General features: G+C 40.8%; 1 protein-coding gene across 2 annotated transcripts in view; it reads right to left on the bottom strand.

Moving 5' to 3' along the window:
- ACVRL1 (activin A receptor like type 1) overlaps nucleotides 1-22,980 on the bottom strand; it is a 129,851-nt gene that overhangs the window by 19,267 nt on the left and 87,604 nt on the right. For both annotated transcript variants that reach the window (XM_077483276.1, XM_077483277.1), the window contains exons 7-9: nucleotides 21,629-21,904; nucleotides 19,326-19,523; nucleotides 6,565-6,695 (exon numbers count right to left, since the gene is read on the bottom strand). In XM_077483276.1, coding sequence (XP_077339402.1) covers nucleotides 6,565-6,695; nucleotides 19,326-19,523; nucleotides 21,629-21,904 — 605 coding nt within the window. The remainder of the gene's footprint in view (nucleotides 1-6,564; nucleotides 6,696-19,325; nucleotides 19,524-21,628; nucleotides 21,905-22,980) is intronic.

Genomic DNA, 22,980 nt, shown 5'->3' with positions numbered 1-22,980 from the left:
GGCATACAATGGTTATAGGGGTCTGAGTCCTGCCCTGGGGGACATGCATCAATAAAAAAAAGTTTGTGGAAAAAAAAAAAGTTTGTGGAAAAAAAAAAAGCCTAAAAATAAAAAATTCCTTCCAATATAGTGCCTAGGGGGTCCCCTTAGTCTTCCTGTAAAGTGGAAGATATGCAACATGCAACGCTGTATCCTGGTCTAGGCCAACAAGACCCAGGCCTAGGGCAGCACTTTGCAAGGGGGCAGCATGGAAAGAGTCCCTGTTAGTTTAGCGCCAGTCTTATGGGGCGGACTGGGCTGAGAGGCAAATTAGTCTAGCGCCCCCCCCATAAAGCGGCCACACTGTTTCCGGTATGCAGGTGGCTGGCATTCCGCAACTGTGGGGGGGGGGGGCACCGCTCCTAATTTTGACTGTCCTATCACCCTGGACCACAAAACCTTCCTCACTGTGCTCTGCTGCACCATTGGCATGGTTATATCTTCTTAGTTCTCTCCATAAAATTAGAAATAGGGGGAAAACACTGCGCTATAATCAAATATATACAAAAAAACGGCCACAACAGCCGAAACAGCAGCCAACACCAAAAACAAACAAAGTTCAACAAGCAAAAGGTAAAAATAGTGTAGCGCTTCTATGGTGATAAGTGTAATCAATATAAATTAAAAGGATAATCATATAACAGAGATCATATGAATAATATGGATGGGTGAAGAAAAAGTCCAAAAATGGGCACAAGTTTCCACAATGCAGCTGGCACGAGGATGGCCGGACCGCCTCAAAGCAGGAGGGAGATCCCACTAAACGAATGTGTCCATGTGAATCAGCTTGTCTATAAACATCAAGGAAGGTAGATAAATACTTCTTACCAACTCTGTTGGACTCACGCAGTCGTATGACAGTTGAGTCTGAAAGGCTTGAGGTCACAATCTGGGACCAAGGAGTGGATCGGGGGAGGTCCGTCGAACTGGTGAGGAAACTCCAAACGGCTGTATGCCCGATGATGTATTTCACAGATGGAACATCAGGATAGTTTATAATCCAGCTCAGACGCGGCCCATTACACACCGATACTCCAATCTCCCCCAGATGGGGAGGAAGATGTTTGGGGGTTTAGACCAAAAAGAAGAAAGGGGAAAAGAAAAAAGGGCTCCACATGGTGCGGGTCAGACGGTATCACAAAAAATGGAATAAAATGGAACTAAAAGCAATGTAGGGTGCCAACAGCTAGCCCGACGCGTTTCGACACATATGTCTTCAACATGCCCCTGTCGAAGACATATGTGTCGAAACGCGTCGGGCTAGCTGTTGGCACCCTACATTGCTTTTAGTTCCATTTTATTCCATTTTTTGTGATCACTAAGTCATTAATAATTTTTTGACTTTAATAAATTACTATTTTATACCGTCTGACCCGCACCATGTGGAGCCCTTTTTTCTTTTCCCCTTTCTTCTTTTTGGTCTAAACCCCCAAACATCTTCCTCCCCATCTGGGGGAGATTGGAGTATCGGTGTGTAATGGGCCGCGTCTGAGCTGGATTATAAACTATCCTGATGTTCCATCTGTGAAATACATCATCGGGCATACAGCCGTTTGGAGTTTCCTCACCAGTTCGACGGACCTCCCCCGATCCACTCCTTGGTCCCAGATTGTGACCTCAAGCCTTTCAGACTCAACTGTCATACGACTGCGTGAGTCCAACAGAGTTGGTAAGAAGTATTTATCTACCTTCCTTGATGTTTATAGACAAGCTGATTCACATGGACACATTCGTTTAGTGGGATCTCCCTCCTGCTTTGAGGCGGTCCGGCCATCCTCGTGCCAGCTGCATTGTGGAAACTTGTGCCCATTTTTGGACTTTTTCTTCACCCATCCATATTATTCATATGATCTCTGTTATATGATTATCCTTTTAATTTATATTGATTACACTTATCACCATAGAAGCGCTACACTATTTTTACCTTTTTCTCTCCATAAAATTATCCTAAATTTGTGCTTAAAGTAGAACTATAGGGAACACTTTTTTTGGATATCAATCTATCATTGAATAGATGCAAAGGGGTTTGGTGTGGGGGTATTGGGGCAGCTGTCCACGCTAGCTTTCATAAGTTTATATATATTTTTTTTTTCTTTCTCCAATGATAATCTATAATGCTCGAACAATTCCCGTAACGTGCAGTTATAGGTAAAGTAGTCAGTGTTGCCGTAATTATGTATTTTCCTTCTTTTTCTTTTTTTCATTTCATTAAACATTGATACATTTTTAAATTTTACTTCTTTTTTTCTTTTCTTTGTTACAAAAAGTACCGGTATAGTCCAACTTCTATTGGTTTGGGTTGGTTATAGGAGGCTAGCGTGGACAGCTGCCTCAATACCCCCACACCAAACCCCTTTGCATCTTAAAATTTGTGGATGATGGTACTGGATAATTTGTAAAACTATATCTATCTGAGGCGATACTTGTAATTTTTTCTATCATTGAATAGAGTAAGGGAGGGTTATAGCCCCCGTCAGTTTATTTTCTACCATCCCTGTCCCATTGTAGAGATTTTCCTTCACTTCCTGCCCCATAGCCAAACAGGAAGTGAGAGGAAATCTATGCAAATTAAGGGAATCCTTTGCCCTCCCTCCCCCGCCAGGCCCTCAGAACTAGTGTCCCCATTCGAAAATTTAAACAGCAATGGGTGTGGCTTTGACAGGAAGGGGTGGTCATATTTAAATTAGGGGGTACACAAGGTACACAAGTTTAGTCAGGCCGAGGGCAGCACAAAACCTAAATACACTACTGGTACCATGTCTAGTATCTGCTGCAGCAATAATTGCATTTATAAAGCCAAAAAAAAACATTTTTTTGTATGATGAGGCCACAATGTAGTGCACTGGGAACAAGATTAGCGATTTTTTGGATACATTCTGGTGTCACTTTGATATTGTATAGAAGTAACAAGTGCGTAAAAATTGTTTTTTGGGTGTTAGTGGCGCCTTCCCTCCATAAGCCTAAAGAGGTACTCTTGATGAAAGCAAGAATTGGCCTTGCTGTAAAAAATTGCCATGATATGCACCTGTCAAACAAGTGCAGAAAAATTACTCTTTGAGTGTCGGGGGTGCCTTCCCACTGTAACCCTATAGAGGTGGAATAGGGTGGCTGCTCTCTACTCTTTTTTGATGTTGGCCTCCTTGGGGTTGTGCCCCCTCACCTTCAGTTTTCTCCTCTGCTCTATCAGGCACCCAAGTCACATCAGTGACCTCCTCATCATCATCATCTCCATCTCCATCTTCATGGAGACAACTTGGCAATACGCTGCAGGTTGGGGAACATGAATGGCAATTTGTCTACCAGTGTTCCTCCCTCTCTCTAGGCTCATGTTCCTGTCATCCTCAACCTCAGAACCAACATCTGAATCCAGTAATGGCTGGACATCATCAAGGAACAAGTGGCTGATGCTGTGGTCAAATAACGCAGCTGACTCCTCAATGGCTGATGTTGGGGCTATGGCAGGAATACATGTGAACAAGGAGGCAGGTTTATCCACTCTGGCAACTGCAGGGGACTGCACACTTGCCTCTGCTTGCGTGACAAAGATGAGGAAGGTTTAGTAAGCCAGTCCACCACCTCCTCTGCATGCTGTGGCTTGATAGCATGGGCAAACTCACTAAACAGGGGAAATTATGCCCTGTCTGAGGACTGACCACCACATCCACCTTTGCCTGTGGACACATTTGTTGCTGGCCGAGCTGCTGTGGGTGAGCCATCCATGGTCACAGTGGTGGCAGGTGGGTCGGCCGGTTTTCTCCTCCAGCTATGCTTTCCTCTCTCCTCCTCCTAGGAGTCCAACAGGATCACCTGTCATTTTGGCCAATGGGGAAACGGGTCTCATGTCCTGCTTCCTGATCGTCAGGGAGGCGATTCAGTGTGAAAATGGTGAATATTCATTCGCTATTGTCACACAACTGGGTGGGCTCAGGGCGCAGTGCTCTGCGCCCGAGACCACCATTTTTTGAAGCTTATTAGAGCCTCTAGCTCTAATTATGTGCTTTAAAAAAACACCCCTCCATTGGAATCCATGCATCCGGCGCCCTGTATGTAGATTAGGGGGGCGGATACATGGATGGGGGGTGGCGCCCATGCGCCCCTAATGGATTGGCTGCCACTGCACTCAGCCTACTACAAATGGTAAAAAAAATTGCTGCATGCATGAATGCAAAGGATGATCTACAAATTGCACTATAGCGCAACCATTCTCTACAAGGGCACCTTGGAACCCTAGGGTTCCTTCAGGGGTTGCTAGGTGTTCCTTGAACAATGAGCATTTTGTGACTCAAGTGAGTTACCACTGAAACCAATACATTTTTTTACTTTTCAGCTAGCTATAAGGGGGAATCCTTCCCAATGACCCAACATGTAAGGAGCATTCTTTGCAGTAACCATCACACTAATGTACTATGAGCTGTAGATATTGTAATTATTGGCAAGGGTTTCATGAGACTGTAAAGTTATATTGAGGGTTCCTCCACGTTGAAAAGGTTGAGAAAGGCTGGTATACAGTGCATGCACTGATGGGAAGTCTCTGCCCCATCTAGTGCACATATAAGGAACAGCACTTATTTTATATTTCTCATGAATAATTTGGACATAATGCCTCCGTGGGCTGTAAAGTAGGATATGCTTCACGTAAATCCATCCTACCTCCAGATAGTAGCAGGGACTGCTGGTAACAGTACAATCCATTTGTTTAACTAAGTGACATGGAAAAGTCTTAAACAAATATCAGAAATACCACAGCATTGTTTGCATGTTAGGCCCTATCCAAACCTGAGCATTTTGTAGCGTGGAAGTTGAAGTTCCAAAAACTTCAACATCCAAAATCCTCAATGGTGGCTATTCACATATGAGCACTCAAGTGCCTGTAGCTTAATGCCCTATACTCCAAAAGGTACATGAGCTATTTTTGAGGCAGATTTGCCCATTTTTGGCTCTATAGACTTCAATGGGAATGAATTAATTACTCAAATTTAGCATTTTCAAACTTTTTTCAGCCATTTTTCAGCTTGTACGAAATGGTTTCCTTCACCTAGGGATTTCCACTGGCTAAAACAAAAACACCTGAAGCTGGAATACACATGGAAAATTCTGAAAAACACGCTTCTAAAAAGCTTTTTTTTTCTAGCTGGAGATCCAGCCAACAATAGTTGTCAGCCTAAAATCAATGCTCCTTCATTTGGCAATTGGGCTGCCAATCAATCCAACTGAAGGTGATTATTACATGCTTACAACACTACTACTAATTAAGAGGCAGCAGCTTAGCACTATCAGCCTGCACCAAGAGGTGCCGTGACTGGCAGGATGTCCTGGTAAAAAAGCTTTGCAACAGATTCACAAAACAATAACTGTCTTAAGAAAACAGTATACGGTGAGGCATGATCTAACCATACTGAACATTTTATTTTGGGTTTGCATACACTTAAATAGAATTGCTTAAGCCTGCCATAGAGGGAACAATTTTCTTTTCTGCAATCTAAATTTCCCCATCAACACAGTCAGTGTTGATGGAGGAATCCTTCCTGTGGAGCTATTGTGTTCTCCTCGGGCGGAGAGGCAGGGGGAGCCGTCTTGGCCGGGAGAACACACGGTGATAATTTCTAGAGGCTATAAGTGCTGGCAATACTTGCATGAAAAAAATCTGACAGGCTGGTTGTACCCAAGTTGATCAATCAATTAACCCATGTATTGCCAGCACACATTCAGCTTGCCCATACATGGTTCGAATCTTGGCCGGTCTCTGCTTAACCGACTGAGATTCAAACTATCTATGGCCGGCATAAAAGAAGAATTTTTGGGTACATAAACAAAAAAAACTGTTTTACGGTGAGGCATGATCTAACCATACTGAAAAATTAATTTTGGGTTTGCATACACTTAAATAGAATTGCTTAAGCCTGCCATAGATGGATCGATTTTCTTTTCTGCAATCTAAATTTCCCCAGAAGAATTTTTGGGTACATAAACAAAAAAAGACCTTCATACTCACCTCAATGCTGCAGCATTGGTGTGATGTTGCAACTTTCCCATGCGCTCAGACCGAGAACTGAGAGATCACATGACCGCTGTTTACTCAGTTCTCAGTCTCCTTGGAGCAGAGCAGTGACTGTTAGACATCGCTCGCCACTCTGCCGCTCCAGCGCTTACTGGAGCAATGGGCCAGAGAGGGGGCGGGTGCAGCTAGCTGTCAGAGCCAGCTGTCAAGCGGGCAGCTGGCTGGATCCAGACAATATGGTTGGGATCCTTCTAGAGCCTGGAATGGCTCCAAACTGGATCAATGTTTCTGCATAATAATGCAAATCTATTTTTAGTGGAACGTAAGCAACCACTCAATAATACATTTTTACTGAGGAAAAGAAAAAGGATAAAAATATTATATATATATTATATATATATCAAAAAGAACAAAACAAAAAACATCTTGTAGGGGTATGTGACTAAATTTTAGCCTTGGACCCATCCTATCCCATCCAAATTTCTGGGATCTACTTTATTGTACACTTTATGATTTCTTCTACTTACATTATCTAAACACCAGGTGTTAGGAACATTTGGTCTTTGTTGATCAACGCAGACCACTTTCTTCATGTCCTCAAAGCTAGGATCATGTGGAACAACATCATAGAATGGAGGCCTGTAGTCTTCTACCATACCTAGAAATAAAAATAAAAAAATGTCAGCATGGTTCTGTGCGCATTGACTGGAAAGCTGAAAATCTAGTTAACATCACTTCTTATAACATGTACGCAAGTAGATATAACATATGCAAACTTCAGAAACTACAATCTAAAATGTTTAGTGTGAATTTCATGTAAATAGTATCATTAGCTTATTCAGTTTTTTACTATTCAGAATTTTAATAAAGTTTTTCCAGTAAAACAATACAGGAGTGACAAATAGTACATATGGTATAAACGTGACATGAACTTTGTACAAATAAGATAAAGACATTGGATAGCCCAGTGGTGGTTGTATGGGAGGTCTGAATAACAGTGCATAAGCAAGAAATATTTTCGTATGTTGCTTGTACCAAGAATATATTGTTCTAGATCTGCATTTTATGGGGGGGGAAGAAGGGGGAATTCGGGGTGGTGGGAGATTGAGTCAGAGGGATTTGTGGTGATGGAGAGAATACACAGATGGTGGAGGAGGGGTGAGGCCCATTAGCCTCATTAGGCTCCTAGAGTCTCCTTATGAGCAATCAGGTAATGGGCCATGATCTAGGTATAAAAATATGTAATGTTTCCCCCTAGAGTAAGGGTTCAGCCATAAGCAGGTGGTATTGGTTTAAATAACGGAACAATAGCCAGGAGTACCATGTAAGATGAAATTTATCATGTTAATCAAGTAGAGATTTGGTCTGCTTATTTGGTTTTTAATAGAGCAATAAAGTCATAAGGTTATAACCAAAATATTACTTTTGCTACTTTCCAGATCTGCAAAAACATACATACTGTTAGGATTCCTTTACACCCTAGCCTCATCCCTCAGCCTCAACATACAGTTTGCTCTGCTCTAGACTATAGTAAATAAAAACTCCAAAATTAGAAGCCATATGCCATGTGTGCCTGTGGCACTTTGCCAATCACCTGCTAAATTTATAAATGTCTATCTGGCACAAGTTAAAACAAAAGCGACCCTTGCAGACATTCATAATTTAGGCAGGCTAGTCCTTCAGTCTGTTAACACAACTGATGAAGAATGCAGGACTGTAATGTTATATATGCGCTTAAAAGGCACCTGTCTGTAATGTGGGTCTCAATGAAGAACACCGACAAGCTCGGAAGACTGTCTTCTTGTCATGATTCCTGCATTCAGGAAGTATGTCATCTACATCAGCTATAGAGCATGAATCACTGGTACACAGGCTACAAATGTTTTAACAATATACATTTGACATATTAGTGGTGTATCTTTAAAAGGAGACTATCAAAATAAACAAGTATGGGAGCTAATACTATTGAGTTTTTATAAAGGTTGTCACAGTCAAGGGTCAGGCTCAGAGACCAGTAGCTATAGCAACAGGGAGACGCCCATCAGCCAGCAGGATAAGTATATAAGCAGGTTATCCTGGCAGATGATGCAGGCTCACCCGAAACGTGGCATCTAAGCACTAACAGATATTTACCAGAGCTCCCGATAGTGGAGATGGGTTTTGCTGAGTGTTAGTACCAGTTTGTGGGCCTCAGGATTGCCCCACCAGGAGGTAAGCAAGTCAGGGTCCAGTATCAGAGATAGCATGTAGGGATCAAGCAGAATGATAGTCAGTAAACAAGTCAAAGGTTTGTAACAAGTGGTTGCAGGTTGGGATCAATTAGAAGCGTAGTTGAGGAATAAGCCAAAGATCAATAACGACTGGTAGCAAATATACAGATGGCAGCAGGAGTGACAAGAGAGAGATACTTTTCATAGAGGGCACAATAATTTGGCAAACAGGAAGTGCAAAGGCATGGCTTAATAGGAGGTTCATAGGTGAGGCAAAGAGTTCACGGTTTACCAGAAACAATGTTTAAGGCAAGATTGTCAAAAGAATTGTCCAGGTCCAACATCTCAGGTGGCTCAGCAAGAAGAGATACTGCCAGATGCAGCAGAGGTTGCAGGTGCAGATCCAGGTCCTGACAAGGGTATTCTCCAGAATGCTTGGGGGCAGACATGGTTACCCTCCCCTCAGTAGGTGGTGCTGTATTGCTGACCGCTTTACAAAGGGAATAGAGGATGAGAGCAACCTTGTTCCTTTGAAGCCTATATAGGTGTCTCCAGGGGAACAGTGGCCATCTTCAGTGAGGGTAATTCTAATAAATAACATTCCTCAACTGCAGTTGGCACACATTTGAGAAGTGGATATGGTACAGGATCCACGCTGGGTAGGGATATTGTATTTAGCTCTAGGGAGAGGTTCCTGGCAAGGAGAGACAGAATAGGAATACTGCTACCATCTCTGCTATTTCTGGGACTTTATGCTGTGACAAAGATCTTGCAGTTGGGCTCCAAAGTGTCACTCACAATGCTACACTGCCTAGCAGCCACCCCTCTGCTCAGATGCTGTTCTGGTAACATAAGCCTTATTAAGGTGACAACTTAAAGTAAAAGTCCATGCAAAATCTAAAATCCCTGCATCTATAGACACCAGGGATCTAACACTAACCTCTCTATCCCTGTAAATAAAAAACAAGTATACATACCTTTTTGGAAGCTGATCTGACCCGTACCGACCGGATCCCACACTGAGCTGTCAGCCGGGGCTTCTCTATTTAGGTGGGTGCAGAGGAAACAGAGGACAACGGAAGCCCCATAGTAACTCTATGGGTGATGTCACTTCCTATTAATTTCACAGTCGTGGTCCGTGTCCTCTGCAGAGCTTCAGGCGCTGGAGATCGGGTCGGAGCAGGTCAGATCGGCTTCCAAAAATGTATGTATACTCATCTTTTCTTTACAGGGATAGAGAGGTTAGTGTTAGATCCCTGGTGTCTATAGATGCAGGGATTTTAGATTTTGCATGGACTTCCTCTTTGAGTGCTGGAATGAACTAACATTGCTGAGAGCTACTGCATCTGTGTTGCCTGTGTCAGTGAGACTCTGATACCAAATTGCATTGAGTATTGTTTAACAAGAACCTTGCTACTGTTCATATGTTATTTATTACTTTCACTTAAACAAATAAATACAATACCAAGTTCATTGGTCTCGTTGTGCCTTTTCTCCATCTTTGACACCAACCAAATGGCCCCCTCCACATGCTTTCATCTCAGTTAATAAATTTCTATGTATTAGAGCTGCACAATTAATTATTAAAAAATTGTGATCTCGATTCAACCCCCCTGACGATCTCTATTGCAGAGTTTGCTGATTCTTTGATATAACAACTGGAGAGAATTATCTGCTCACTCAGCTGTCAAAACATCCGGGCAGTCTGCCAAGTTTTTAACATGAAACATTGTAACTAACTCTTCCTCTTAGATCAAAGGGTTGAACTTCTGTGTGTAAAGAAAAAATCCAGGCAGTCCGTTTTTAACAACTTGTAAATGCAGGAAGTTTAACCACTTAAATTCGAAATCTTTTTCTGACACTTATTTTGTAAGTTAACCACTTCCTGACCGGCGCACGCCGATGTACGTCGGCAGAATGGCACGGGCAGACATACTGGCATACAGGTACGTCCAGTTTTAAATGCCGCCTTGCCATCGCAAGCGTGCCGGCGCGCTCGCATGCCAGTTGGGACCCCGTGAGTCTGGTTAGGGTCCCGCGAACTCGATCTCTGTGGGCATACCCGCGATCGTCTCACGTTGTAAACAGCATCTCCCCGTTCTGCCTAGTTCTGCCTAGCAACAAGTGACGCTGATCTCTGCTCCATGTGATTGGAGCAGAGATCAGTGTTCACTAAATCAGTGTTCACTAAAACAAAGCCCAGCCCCCCACACTTAGTAACACACCATTAGGAACACTTAACATGGGGTTCTTCCTATATTATGTAATTATCGATACCCTTAAAAGTCCTATGAGGCTGGTTACCTCTTCCCCTGTTCTATATTAGGAACATTTAACCCCTACACTGCCACCCACTGGTTAACTCCTTCACTGCCAGTGTCATTTACACAGGAATCACTGCATTTGCATAGCAGTGATTGCTGTATAAATGACAATGGTCCCAAAAATGTGCCAAAAATGTCTGATGTGTCCGCCATAACGTCGCAGTCACAATAAAAATCGCCGCCATTACTAGTAAAAAAATAAATAAATAAAAATTATTAATAAAAATGCCATAAAACTATCCCCTATTTTGTAAACGCTATAACTTTTGCCAATCAATCGCTTATTGCGATTTTTTTTACCAAAAATATGTAGAAGAATACGTATTGGCCTAAACTGAGGGAAAACATTTTTTATATATATATATATATATATATATATATATATATTGGGGGATATTTATTATAACAAAAAGTAAAAAAATAATGCTTTTTTTCAAAATTGTCGCTCTATTTTTGTTTATAGCGCAAAAAAATTTAAAACGCAGGGGTGATCATATACCACCAAAAGAAAGCTCTATTTGTGGGAAAAAATGACGTCAATTTTGTTTGGGAGCCACATCGCACGACCGCGCATTTGTCAGCTAAACTGACGCAGTGCCGAATCGCAAAAAGTGGTCTGGTCTTAAGCCAGCAAAATGGTCCGGTCTGAAAGTGGTTAAAATCAATTTTTGCTAAAAAAAATTACTTGGAACCCCCAAACATTATATATATTTTAGCAGAGACCCTAGTTAAAATGTCAATTGCTGCAGTATTTTATGTCACACTGTATTTGCCCAGCGGTCTTTCAAACTAAATTTTTTGGGAAAAAATACAGTAAAATTAGCCCATTTTTTTTTTTTGTTTTAATGTGAAAGATGTTACGCTGCGAAAATCGTGAGAGAATCTATGATCTATCTTCTAAGCAAAAAAAATCATTATTCTCATTTTAGCCAGAATCATGCAGCTCTACTATGTATGTCCCAGAGATGAGAAGAGAAGAGAACAGCACCTACAGAATTACTGAAAGCGTGTAGATGTCATGAATTTATTTTTTATTCTATGAGCTGGTATTTTTATCCCTACCTGCTGCTCTTAATATGAAAAAGCTAATGAGAGTCTCTATAGAGTGGAAAAATAGAGACCCACAGTAAATGGGCACCACATCCCATGATAAATACTGTATATGTTGCTCTTTATAGACACCCCCCCAGAACCTCTAAGGTAATATGATAAACTGTCTGATAATCGTTTTAAATTACGTTTGCATCATTTGTATGATAAATGTCACCTGAGTAGGGTGAGAATAGGGCAACGTTTGCAGGATGTGCCTTTTACTGATGGCTTACATTTATTTGCCAATTCATTTATAAGGCCTCATGCACAATGGGTGTTTGAATTTCTCCTGTAAATGACTCCTAGCAGGAAAGAGCAACTTAAAAAAAACATGCCTTAAGCTGCATATTACACGTGCATTTAGGCGTGTCTAGCATTTGAGCGTTTATGGATTCCAGTAGCCAGAAAGTGTGAATGGGCCATAAGCATGTTGTTATTAAGCAACACAGAACTCTGGGAATTTGTTGGTGTGCATGCATGCAGTGGGTTGGTCCCCCCGTGTACACTTTATTTGCCCTGGTCTAAATTGATGAATTACTTATTTTTCTCTTAAAGTTAAAGTCTGCCTACCTGAAAAATCACAAAACTGGCCAGTTTTGAGGTAGTGATATTGATTTACTATAGGTAAATAGGCTGTTCATTTACTCTTAGCTAAGTGAATAACAAGAAGCTCCACTGACTTCCACTATCCAATCTTGTACAAACAAAAATACAGTTTTTTTTATTTTACACAGATTGAGTATTCTTTGCAAAATGATGTATTACCACAAAGCTATGGGAAAATTTCCTTGCAAAGTAAACAGCTTTTCTTTTTTGCCTTTAGTAAATCAACCTACTCCAACGCACTACTTTGTTCGCTGCCTGATATTGTACTGTCAAATTAAGCCCCTGACAATCGAGCTGGAGATACAAATAAAGGATGACTTGGAGTAGGTTTTGATCAGATAGGCTCACTTGGTAATCTCATTCAGATAATCACACAGGAATGTAATTAGTGTTAAAAGGCACATCAATATACATTAAAGTTTTAAAGACTTGTTTCCAGTATCCTTGTATGGATCTATATACACATACATTAATATATATATATATATATATATATATATATATATATATATATATATATATATATACATACATACACACACATAGATAGATAGATAGATAGATAGATAGATAGATAGATAGATAGATAGATAGATAGATAGATAGATAGACTAAGAAAAATTATAAACGCAACACTTTTGTGTTTGCCCCAATTTATAATGAGCTGAACTCAAAGATCTCCGACTTTTTCTAAGTACACAAAAGGCGTATTTTTTGCAAATATTCTTCATAAATCTGTCTAAATCTGTGTTAGTGAGCACTTCTCCTTTGCTAAAATAATCCATCTACCTCACAGGTGTGGTAAATCAAGATGCTGATTAGGCAGCATGATTATCGCACAGATGTGCCTTAGGCTGGCCACAATAAAAGGGCCACTCTAAAATGTACAGTTTTACTGTATTGGGGGGGGGGGGGGGGGTCGGGGCTTCCAAAAACCAGTCAGTGTAGCACATCTCCTTTGCATAGAGTTGATCAGGTTGTTGATTGTGGCCTATGGAATGTTGGTCCATTCCTCTTCAATGGCTGTGCAAAGTTGCTGGAACTGGAACACGCTGTCGTTATACACCAATCCAGAGCATCTCAAACATGCTCAATGGGTGACATGTCCGGTGAGTATGCTGTCCATACAAGAACTGGGATGTTTTCAGCTTCCAGGAATTGTGTACATATCCTTGCAACATGGGGCCGTGCATTATGCTGCAACATGAGGTGATGGTCGTGAGTGAATGGCACAACAATGGGCCTCAGGATCTCATCATGTTATCTCTGCATTCAAAATGCCATCAATAAAATGCACCTATGTTCGTTGTCCATAGCATACACCTGCCCATACCATAACCCGATCACCACCATGGGTTACTCGATCCACAACGTTGACATCAGCAAACCGCTCACCCACACAACGCCATACACGCTGTCTGCCATCTGCCCTGTACAGTGAAAAACGAAATTCATCCATGAAGAGAACACCTCCCCAAAGTGTCAGACGCCATCGAATGTGAGCATTTGCCCACTCAAGTCGGTTATGATGATGAACTGCAGTCAGGCCGAGACCAACGATGAGGACGAGCATGCAGATGAGCTTCCCTGAGACGGTTTCTGACAGTTTGTGCAGAAATTCTTTGGTTATGCAAACCGATTGTTACAGCAGCTGTCCGGGTGGCTAGTCTGGGCTGGTGTGGTTACAGGTGGTCTGCGGTTGGGAGGCCGGTTGAACGTACTGCCAAATTCTCTGAAATGCCTTTGGAGACGACTTATGGTAGAGAAATTAACATTTAATTCAAGGGCGACAGCTCTGGTGGACATTCCTGCAGTCAGCATGCCAATTGCACTCTCTCTCAAAACTTGTGACATCTGTGACATTGTGCTGTGTACACTGTGTGCACATTTTACTGTAGAGTGGCCTTTTATTATTGCCAGCCTAAGGCACACGTGTGCAATAATAATGCTGTTTAATCAGCATCTTGGTATACCACACCTGTGAGGTGAATGGATTATCTTGGGAAAGGAGAAGTGCTCACTAACACAGATTTAGATAGACTTGTGAACAATATTTGAGAGAAAATAGGTCTTTTGTGTATAACAAAATACAATAAAAATTTTAATGAACTACTACTTAACATGGGCCAAATATCAGGTGCTTTTGGCCACTTCAATAGAAACTGGCCAACATTCAGCCCATGTGTATGACAGCTGGTCTGACAGAAGCTGGCGGAATGAATGACAGAAAAAGATCTGCCGATCGCCATCCGTTTAGCACTCTCAGCCAATGGCTATGAGCACTAACAGTTGCGTTCTGGTGGGAGGGAGGATCCCCCTGTCAAAAGACATCAGCTCAGCAGGGGAGATCGCTGTTGTACTAACCTCGGATTGTTAGTACAGAAACTTCTCCTGAATGCTTCAGTTTTTTGGGGTTTTTTTGTTCAGCACGCTGGGTTGAGAGTTCTCATAAGATAGGGGTGTTTTAGATTTTGTATATTTTGTAGAAGTGACTGTAGCTGTTTCAGTGCACTTGTAATTTTTTTTTTATTTACACTAAAAGTAAATTTTTTATTACAGGTTTTTTTTTAGATCTACTCTGCTTAGACCAGAAGAAGTAGGGGCTAGATCTTCTGAAAGCTTTTCCTAAAAAATAAATAACAAATGGATGGTCCGCATTCCTTACAGCTCCCCACCCTCTATACAAGTTAGTTACAAAAAAATAATAATAAAATTGGACCAAAAACAAATAAGTTTACCCTGGCCCGTCACTGACCCTTCAGGTAGAACTGGGTACTTGAAATCTTGAATGTGCTCTTGCGCTCTTGCAATAAGTTAGAGAGCATTTTTGCAGAACTTCAAGTGCCCAGCTTTCCCCGGAGGCAGCAGTGAGACAACGTGATGTCATCCACACTGCCTGAAAGTCTTGAAACTCAGACTGAGGTATGTTTTTTAAATTATTTTACTTATTGGTAAAACCTTATTTTTTATGGTTTTACAACCCATTTTGTATTTAAAGAGGGATTCCACCTACAAAAAAAATATTACCGTATTTTTCGGACCATAGGGCGTACCGAGTTATAAGGCGCACTAGCAATGATCGGCTACTAACGGGGTTTATTTTCATATATAAATCACCGGGTTATAAGGCGCATTAAATGAAACAAAACGCTTCCTCCACTTCCGTACCATTGATTCATTAATGTTGAATTCTCTCGCAGCTGCTCTATTTCCATGTTGTACTGCGTGACTGATAGCCTTGAGTTTGAAATCCGCTTCGTAAGAATGTCTCTTAACAGGAGCCATTTTTTGGGCAGCGAGTATAGAAAATGAAAGAATGAATGCGCACACCTTCTGACTACGATGGCCGCAATGCCCAATCCAAGCAGTGCAGCTTCGTAGGATTACCAAAGCTAGGAAGCTGCACTGCTTGGATTGGGAATTACGGCCATCGTAGTCAGGAGGTGTGCGCATTCATTCTTTAATTTTCTATACTCGCTGCCCAAAAAATGGCTCCTGTTAAGAGACATGCTTACGAAGCGGATTTCAAACTCAAGGCCATCAGTCACGCAGTACAAAATGCTGGCTGTGCTAAAACATTTTGACAGATTTTTGCCATACATTAGGCGCACCGCATTATAAGGCGCACAGTCGATTTGTGAGAAAATTTAAGGCTTTTAGGTGCGCCTTATAGTCCGAAAAATACGGTAAAAGCCAGCAGCTATAAATACTATAGCTGCTGACTTTTAATAAATGGACACTCACCTATCCCAGGGTCCAGCGATGTCGGATCGATCGCTCGGCTCTCGGCTGCTGCTGCCACCATTCTAGGTGAGGGAATCAGGAAGTGAAGCGTTGCGGCTTCACTTCCTGGTTCCCTACTGCGCATGCGCGAGTCGCGCAGAGCAATATGAATGGTCCGTGGTGTCTCTGGGACCCGCGTGTGTCAGGAAACAGCATAGACTCCTGTGGGAGTCTATGCCCAGAAGTGGGTGCAAATACCTGTCTTAGACAGGTATCTGCAACCCCCTCCCTCCTGAAAGGTGCCAACTGTGACACAGGAGGGGGGGAAGGTTCTGATGAGAGGAAGTTCCACTTTAGGGTGGAACCCCGCTTTAAGGGGTTGTGAGGTTGTAAGTGCAGGGGAGGTTATACTTTTTTAAAGCATATCTTTCATTAAAAATGTAAAGACAAGTACATTTTGTAGGAATCTCTTCAGGCATCTGTAGCCATGACACGCTATATGTATGCTGTGACAGACTCACCCAGAACAGAGGCTTTTGGAGGGGACTGAATGCTAGCCTCTTGTATACCGACTATGGGCCCTGGCATTTGAGGGAGCTACAAACATTTAGGAAGATATTCTGTTATGTAATGCAAAAGGACATTTTTAAGGAGGCCATGATGGTCTCTGCCAGCTTGGGGTGGTTGATATATTGTCTCATTTTGTTGTGTACTCTTTGCTAGGTTGTTTGGGGTGTGGTTGTATTCCAATGTTCTATTGTGTCTGTCTACCTTGGATATTATGGGATGTGAATGTAGATTAGCTGTGAGATTGGTGGGGGTGAATTCCTCTAACAGCTCTCACTGCTTGGACTTGATGGACTTGTGTCTTTTTTTGACCTCACCTACTATGTAACTGTGTAACTGCTGATTGGACAGTCTACCCCGCCCGGAACGCAAAGGGGCAGGGAGGGGGGATTGTCCAGAGTATTACCTGTTTACATATATTTTCAATAAACCCCCATCAAATCATTCTCTGCAGCTATTACCTTTTGTACCACCACCCCCTCCCTTTATAATGTAAGCTCTATGAGCAGGGCCCTCCTGTACCTTTTGTATTGTACAGTAATTGTGTTGTCCCCCCTATACATTGTAAAGCGCTGCGTAAACTGTTGGCGCTATATAAATCGTGAATAATAATAATAATAATAATAATAATAAACAGTCCATGTTCAGCAACCAAATGAGTATTGCCTTGTTTGTTGTTAGTAGCGGTTGGAATATCTGATACCTATATTCAGACTGGGAGGAAGCAGTATATGACGAAAGCACTCAAGAGTGTGGGACATTTTGTTAACATATGCTTTATCAGAATCTGTTATATGTTTTTACGTGTTCTTGTGTTTCTGCTGTTATTACGTTGCCCCATGCAGACAATATTTATTTTGCTGAAGGACAAGAAGATATTTAACTGCCAGTCAAATTTCTTCACCGATGGTTGGCAACCAGTGCAGACAAAATAACATGTTCACCCTGTAACCACAAATGTTATTGATTGTCTGTAATCTTGATGATTGTAATGCATTTCCTCTACAGAAGCATTCTTGCTGTGGTGAGTGTGTGTTTTTTCGAAATACTTGGCTCAGGTCTTTTCCTTCTGCTATTAACGCCCACTGCACATTGTAGATTTGTTATTGCTGGAGGAATTCTGTGGGTGAAAGTCAGACTCCATATCAGCGCTTTGACTGCACAGCAAACTTGAAATGAAGTCAATGTCAAAACGAAACCCCTGGAAGGTGCTATTTTCCACTTCACCAAATGCATTCAGTGCTGCGCTGGCACTCTTTTGTGGTGGAAATGGTCCTGTAATTCAGATTTATGGCAAGCGGCTGCAGAAAGCATGGCTGCGTTCCAAGTTTCCCTCTGATGCTGCTAGTTTTCTAATCAGTGTTGAATAAACAGAGTGCTGATTGAATGTAAGGGCTGCTTTAATCATGGACCTGGGTGCTGACACCAGATTACAGTGTTTATAATTTACAGCTAATCCTTTGTGGAAAACAAAACCAACTGAAATCAAAGGGCTGATTAGCAGGCCCGCAGTGTCCGTTTTTGTTCCAGTGCAAGTGACAAGTTCTGCCATGTCAGATTATTTGCCTAAGCAATTAATCGTCATGTACAATGAGAACTTATTCACTCTTATGGATGTGCAAAACAGATATACAGATCTTTGCACGCTGTCACATATCTCAAACAAAGGATTAGTGGCACCGGTGAGAACGATTTACAAGATGTCGCAGCTTTGCTCTTAATACCCTATTAACACATTACAATTAGAGATGAGCGAACTGATTCGGGAATTTGGATTAGTGCGAATGTTGCTGATTTGGAACAACTGATCTGATGGTCAAATACAACTAGCCATTTCTGATATTACAGTACATCTGGTGTATTTTGTCAAAGCTCATAGTGCAAGAATACAGTGCAGCTAAAACTTAACCACTTCATCCCCGGAAGAATTTACCCCCTCCCTTCCTGACCGAGCCATTTTTTGCGATACGGCACTGCATCGCTTTAACTGACAATTACGCGGTTGTGCGCCGTTATACCCAAACAAAATTTACGTCCTTTTTCCCCACAAATAGAGCTTTATTTTGGTGGTATTTGATCACCTCTGCGGTTTTTATTTTTTGCGCTTTAAACAAAAGAATGACAATTTTGAAAAAAAACAACACAATATTTTTTACTTTTTGCTATAATAAATACCCCATTATTTAAAAAACAAAAAAAAAACAAATGTATTCATCAGTTTAGGCCAATATGTATTCTTCTACATATTTTTGGTAAAAAAAAAAACACAATGGGGGTTGTTTACTAAAGGAAAATCCACTTTGCACTGCAAGTGCACTGAAAGTGCACTTGGAAATAAAGTCGCTGTAGATCTGAGGGGGATACGCAAAAAAATAAAAAAACAGCATTTTAGCTTGCACATGATTGGATGATAAAATCTGCAGAGCTTACCCTCATTTCAGATCTACCCCTTAGATTTACAGCGACTGCACTTCCAAGTGCACTTTAAGTGCACTTTCAAGTGCACTTGCAGTGCATAGTGGATTTGCCTTTCGTAAATAACCCCCAATAAGCGTATATTGATTGGTTTGCATCTACAAAATAGGGGATAGATTTATGGCATTTTTATTATTTTGTTTTCTACTAGTAATGGTGGCGATTTTAATCAGGACTGCAACATTGCGGCAGACAGATCGGGCACTTTTGAGAAAAATCATCGTTCTGGCTCTTGTTCCCATAATCACAGTTTCTGATTTCTTCCCTATGCATGAATGAACTAAGACTCACCATTTATAATGGTCCTTCTGCAAATTTCCCACACAACCAAACCATAGGCCCACACATCTGTCTGTTTATAAGATTCAAATGAGTCTGTTCGAATGGTCTCATCGAGGAGCTCTGGTGCCATGTAACGCTTAGTTCCAACTCTTGGGTTATTACCAATGTCAAGATAATCACCATTCTGACAGTGCATCACTGCAAGACCTGTAAATAAAATGTATATGTTTTCACTTTTGTAATGTAATAGTAAAGAGAAAATTAATAAAAAAATAAAATTGTATAATAATACAAATATTTACATGCTTAAAATATTGAACTGAAAAGTTTAAAAATAAATAAAGAAATACAGATAACAACATGTACATACTGTTTGGTAATATATATAAAAAAAATAATAAAAATAATTAAATATAATACAGAAATAGGACATCAGTATACATATTAAAGTAATTTCAAAAGTTGTTCTCAATATTTTTAAATATACAGCTTTCTTTAAAAAATACTTGATATGTCCATTCAGGCACTTTCTGCTATGAAATGACCAATGTTTCCTAGTGGTGCTTCCACTTTGCCACCCTGTATCTTGCATTTCTGGTGGAGAATACAGGCAAATGTGTTAACACATTTGTCATAGGCACGATCCTCCATTGTCTCCTTTAAGAAGCTTATGCAGAGCAATGCTGTGCAGCCGTTGATGGAGGAAGAGCATCTAGGCAAGAAGTGGCTGAAATAAGTGGAGGAAATTAGCAACACTGAGATGCAAAAAAGAACAAAAATCATAGAGTAGGGAAAATAATTATTTGATCCCCTGCAGATTTTGTAAGTTTACCCACTTACAAAGAAATCAAGGGTCTATGATTGTTATCATAAGCGTATTTTAAATGACGGAGACAGAATATGAACCACCAATTCAGAAGAAACACACAATATAAATGTTATAAATTGAGTTGCAGTTCATAAGTTCATAATAAAATAAGTATTTGATCCCCTACCAACCAACAACAATTCTGGCTCCCAGACTGGCTACAGTAAGTGCTCATGTGGTACACCGATTAGTCCTGTCAATTTAAGAAGGTGCTCCTAATGACAACTCGTTATATGTATAAAAGACACCTGTTTACAGAATCTTTTTCTTCCATTCAACCCTCACCGTCATGGGCAAGACCACAAAGAAGTCAGGGACAAGATTGAAGACCTGCACAAGGCTGGAATGGACTACAAGGTCATCAGAGAGAAGCTTGGTGAGAAGTAGACAACTGTTGGAGCGATTATTTGCAAATGGAAGAAATACTAATTAACCATCGATCGTCCTCGGTCTGGAGCGCCATGCAAGATTTCACCTCATGCGGTAAGGGTGATCATGAGAAAAGTGAGGGATCAGCCCAGAACTACACAGCTTGTGAATGATCTCAGGGCAGTTGGGACAACAGTCACCAATCAAACCATTGGTAACAATATGCCACCATGGACTAAAATCCTGCAGTGCCCACAAGGTCCCCCTTTTCAAGAAGGCACATGTACAGTCATACCAATGAACAGCCAAATGATTCAGAGAAGGATTGGGAGAAAGTGCTGTGGTCAGATTGGACCAAAATTGAGCTCTCTGGCATTAACTCGACTGGCTGTGTTTGGAGAAAGGAAAATGCTGACTATGACTCTAAGAACACTAACCCCACAGTCAAATACAGAGCTTATGCGTTGGTGCTGTTTCTTTGCTAAAGGTACAGTCCAATTTTGCCGCATTGAGGGACCAAGTATTGTAATATTTTGGATGAGAACCTTCTTCCCTTCTTCCCACAAATGAGTGGCTCAAGAAGAAGCACATCAAGGTCACGGAGTGGCCTAGCCAGTCTCCAGACCTTAATCCTACAGAGAATTTGTGAAGGGAGAACTTTGAGTTGCCAAGCGAATGCCAAGAAACCTTAAGGATTTAGAGAAGATCTGTAAAGAAGAGTGTACCAAAACCCCTCCTGAGATGTGTACTAAGTAACAAGTCTTGTTTTGCCTTGGGATCAAATACTTATTTTACTCACTGACCTATGAATTTATAACATTTGTATCATGTGTTTTTTCTGTATATATGGTAGATATTCAGTCTCCATCATTTAAAAAAAAAACACTTATGATAACAATTATAGATTCTTCATTTCTTTGTAAGTGGGCAAACGTACAAAATCTGCAGGAGATCAAATAATAAAATAGATTTGCCCACTCTATCTAAAATAAAATTGGAATGATAAAAGATTCCTTTAATTTGTTAGGGAACCACATCTATATAATTAAATTTTGCCACAAGTGCAGATACTCACCTAGATCTGCAATGCAGCATTGTTTGTTTGATTTCACTAAGATATTTCTACTCTTCAGATCTCTGTGTGCAATAGCGGGTTTTCCTTGAGTACCAAATATTTCCACATGAAGGTGCACCAACCCACAAATGATTGACACTGCGAGTTGTAAACAACTTTCGGGGTCAACCGTGTTCCTCTGAAGATAGTCATATAGTGATCCATTGTCATGATAATGAGTGATCAGCCAAAGCTGGGTGCTGGAGTTTCGAGAAGTCATGTCAGATGCAATAAATCCTGAAAATGAAAAACGACATGTTTAATAAAGTCATAAAAATAATGTCTGCTTCCAAAAAGTCATCTAGCGCCATATCAAATCCTTGCTGGATAGTTTGCTCAGACGCGTGCAAGTTATTTTTATGTAGAAAACAGAGCCCATTTATACATACGGCAGTTCAGAAGCAATCAAGCTCTTTGCACAATAGCACTAAAGCGTTTATAAAAAATATCTTTTCATTTCAGTCTGCTTCTTTGTTTTCTAAAAATGATTTTGCTTACTTTAAACTGTGGCAACTGCATCAATAATGAGGGATCTCTGTACATTACGGTCATTTTCCAGTGGATGTAAAAGGCTCACAGCTTTTTGCAGCAGTATTTCTTGTTTTACAGCTTGAGACATGTGATTATAGACTGGCCTGCCTCTTTTTGCAGAACAGACAAAAGGTAAGAATCTGCAAAGAAATTTGCTAAAATCCTTACTTTAGGCTCAACGAACACAGCAGGATAATGATCCTTATTTTTAAAGTTATTTTCAGATTAATCCAATGAGATTTGAAAATGACTAAAAATAAAAACATCCTTATCCTTGTCAGAGAGGATTGCTTTTCTTCTTCCCAAAACTGGAGTATGATTTTAATAATATAGTCAGACATACAGTATATGGCACATAAAAACAGAAGCGTGTAAATAGACCTTTACATTTAAAGGAAACAGCTATAAAGTGAATTACCTAAATCAAAATTCCCAGATTGAAGTTTTTAATTCAGAGTCAAAACACACTTGTGCGATGCTGTGCATTGCGGCAAAACGCTTGTTTATAACAATACACTTGTATGTGTCAAAGTGTTGCAGTGTTGCATGTTGGATGACACCACAAAACAAACTAAAGCCGCTGGGAGAACAAAATAGCTCCCCCAACAACACTGTTAATGGGGGAATATTGAACGATTTCTTTTCTTGCAACCCATAAGTGCTGGAAAGAAAATCGCATCATCTATTGCCTGCCTTAGAAACAATGCTGCATGTCCATTTTTTTGTCGATTCTTGTGGACAATCAAATCAAAATGAATGGGATGCCTAAACACAATGCACGT

Source organism: Lithobates pipiens, unplaced genomic scaffold, assembly GCF_037356315.1.
Source record: "Lithobates pipiens isolate NorthernLeopardFrog02 unplaced genomic scaffold, aLitPip1_a1.2 Scaffold_16, whole genome shotgun sequence".
Lineage (NCBI taxonomy): Eukaryota > Metazoa > Chordata > Amphibia > Anura > Ranidae > Lithobates > Lithobates pipiens.
The sequence above is the reverse complement of the archived record's forward strand: the minus strand, read 5'-3'. Positions and strand labels throughout refer to the sequence as shown.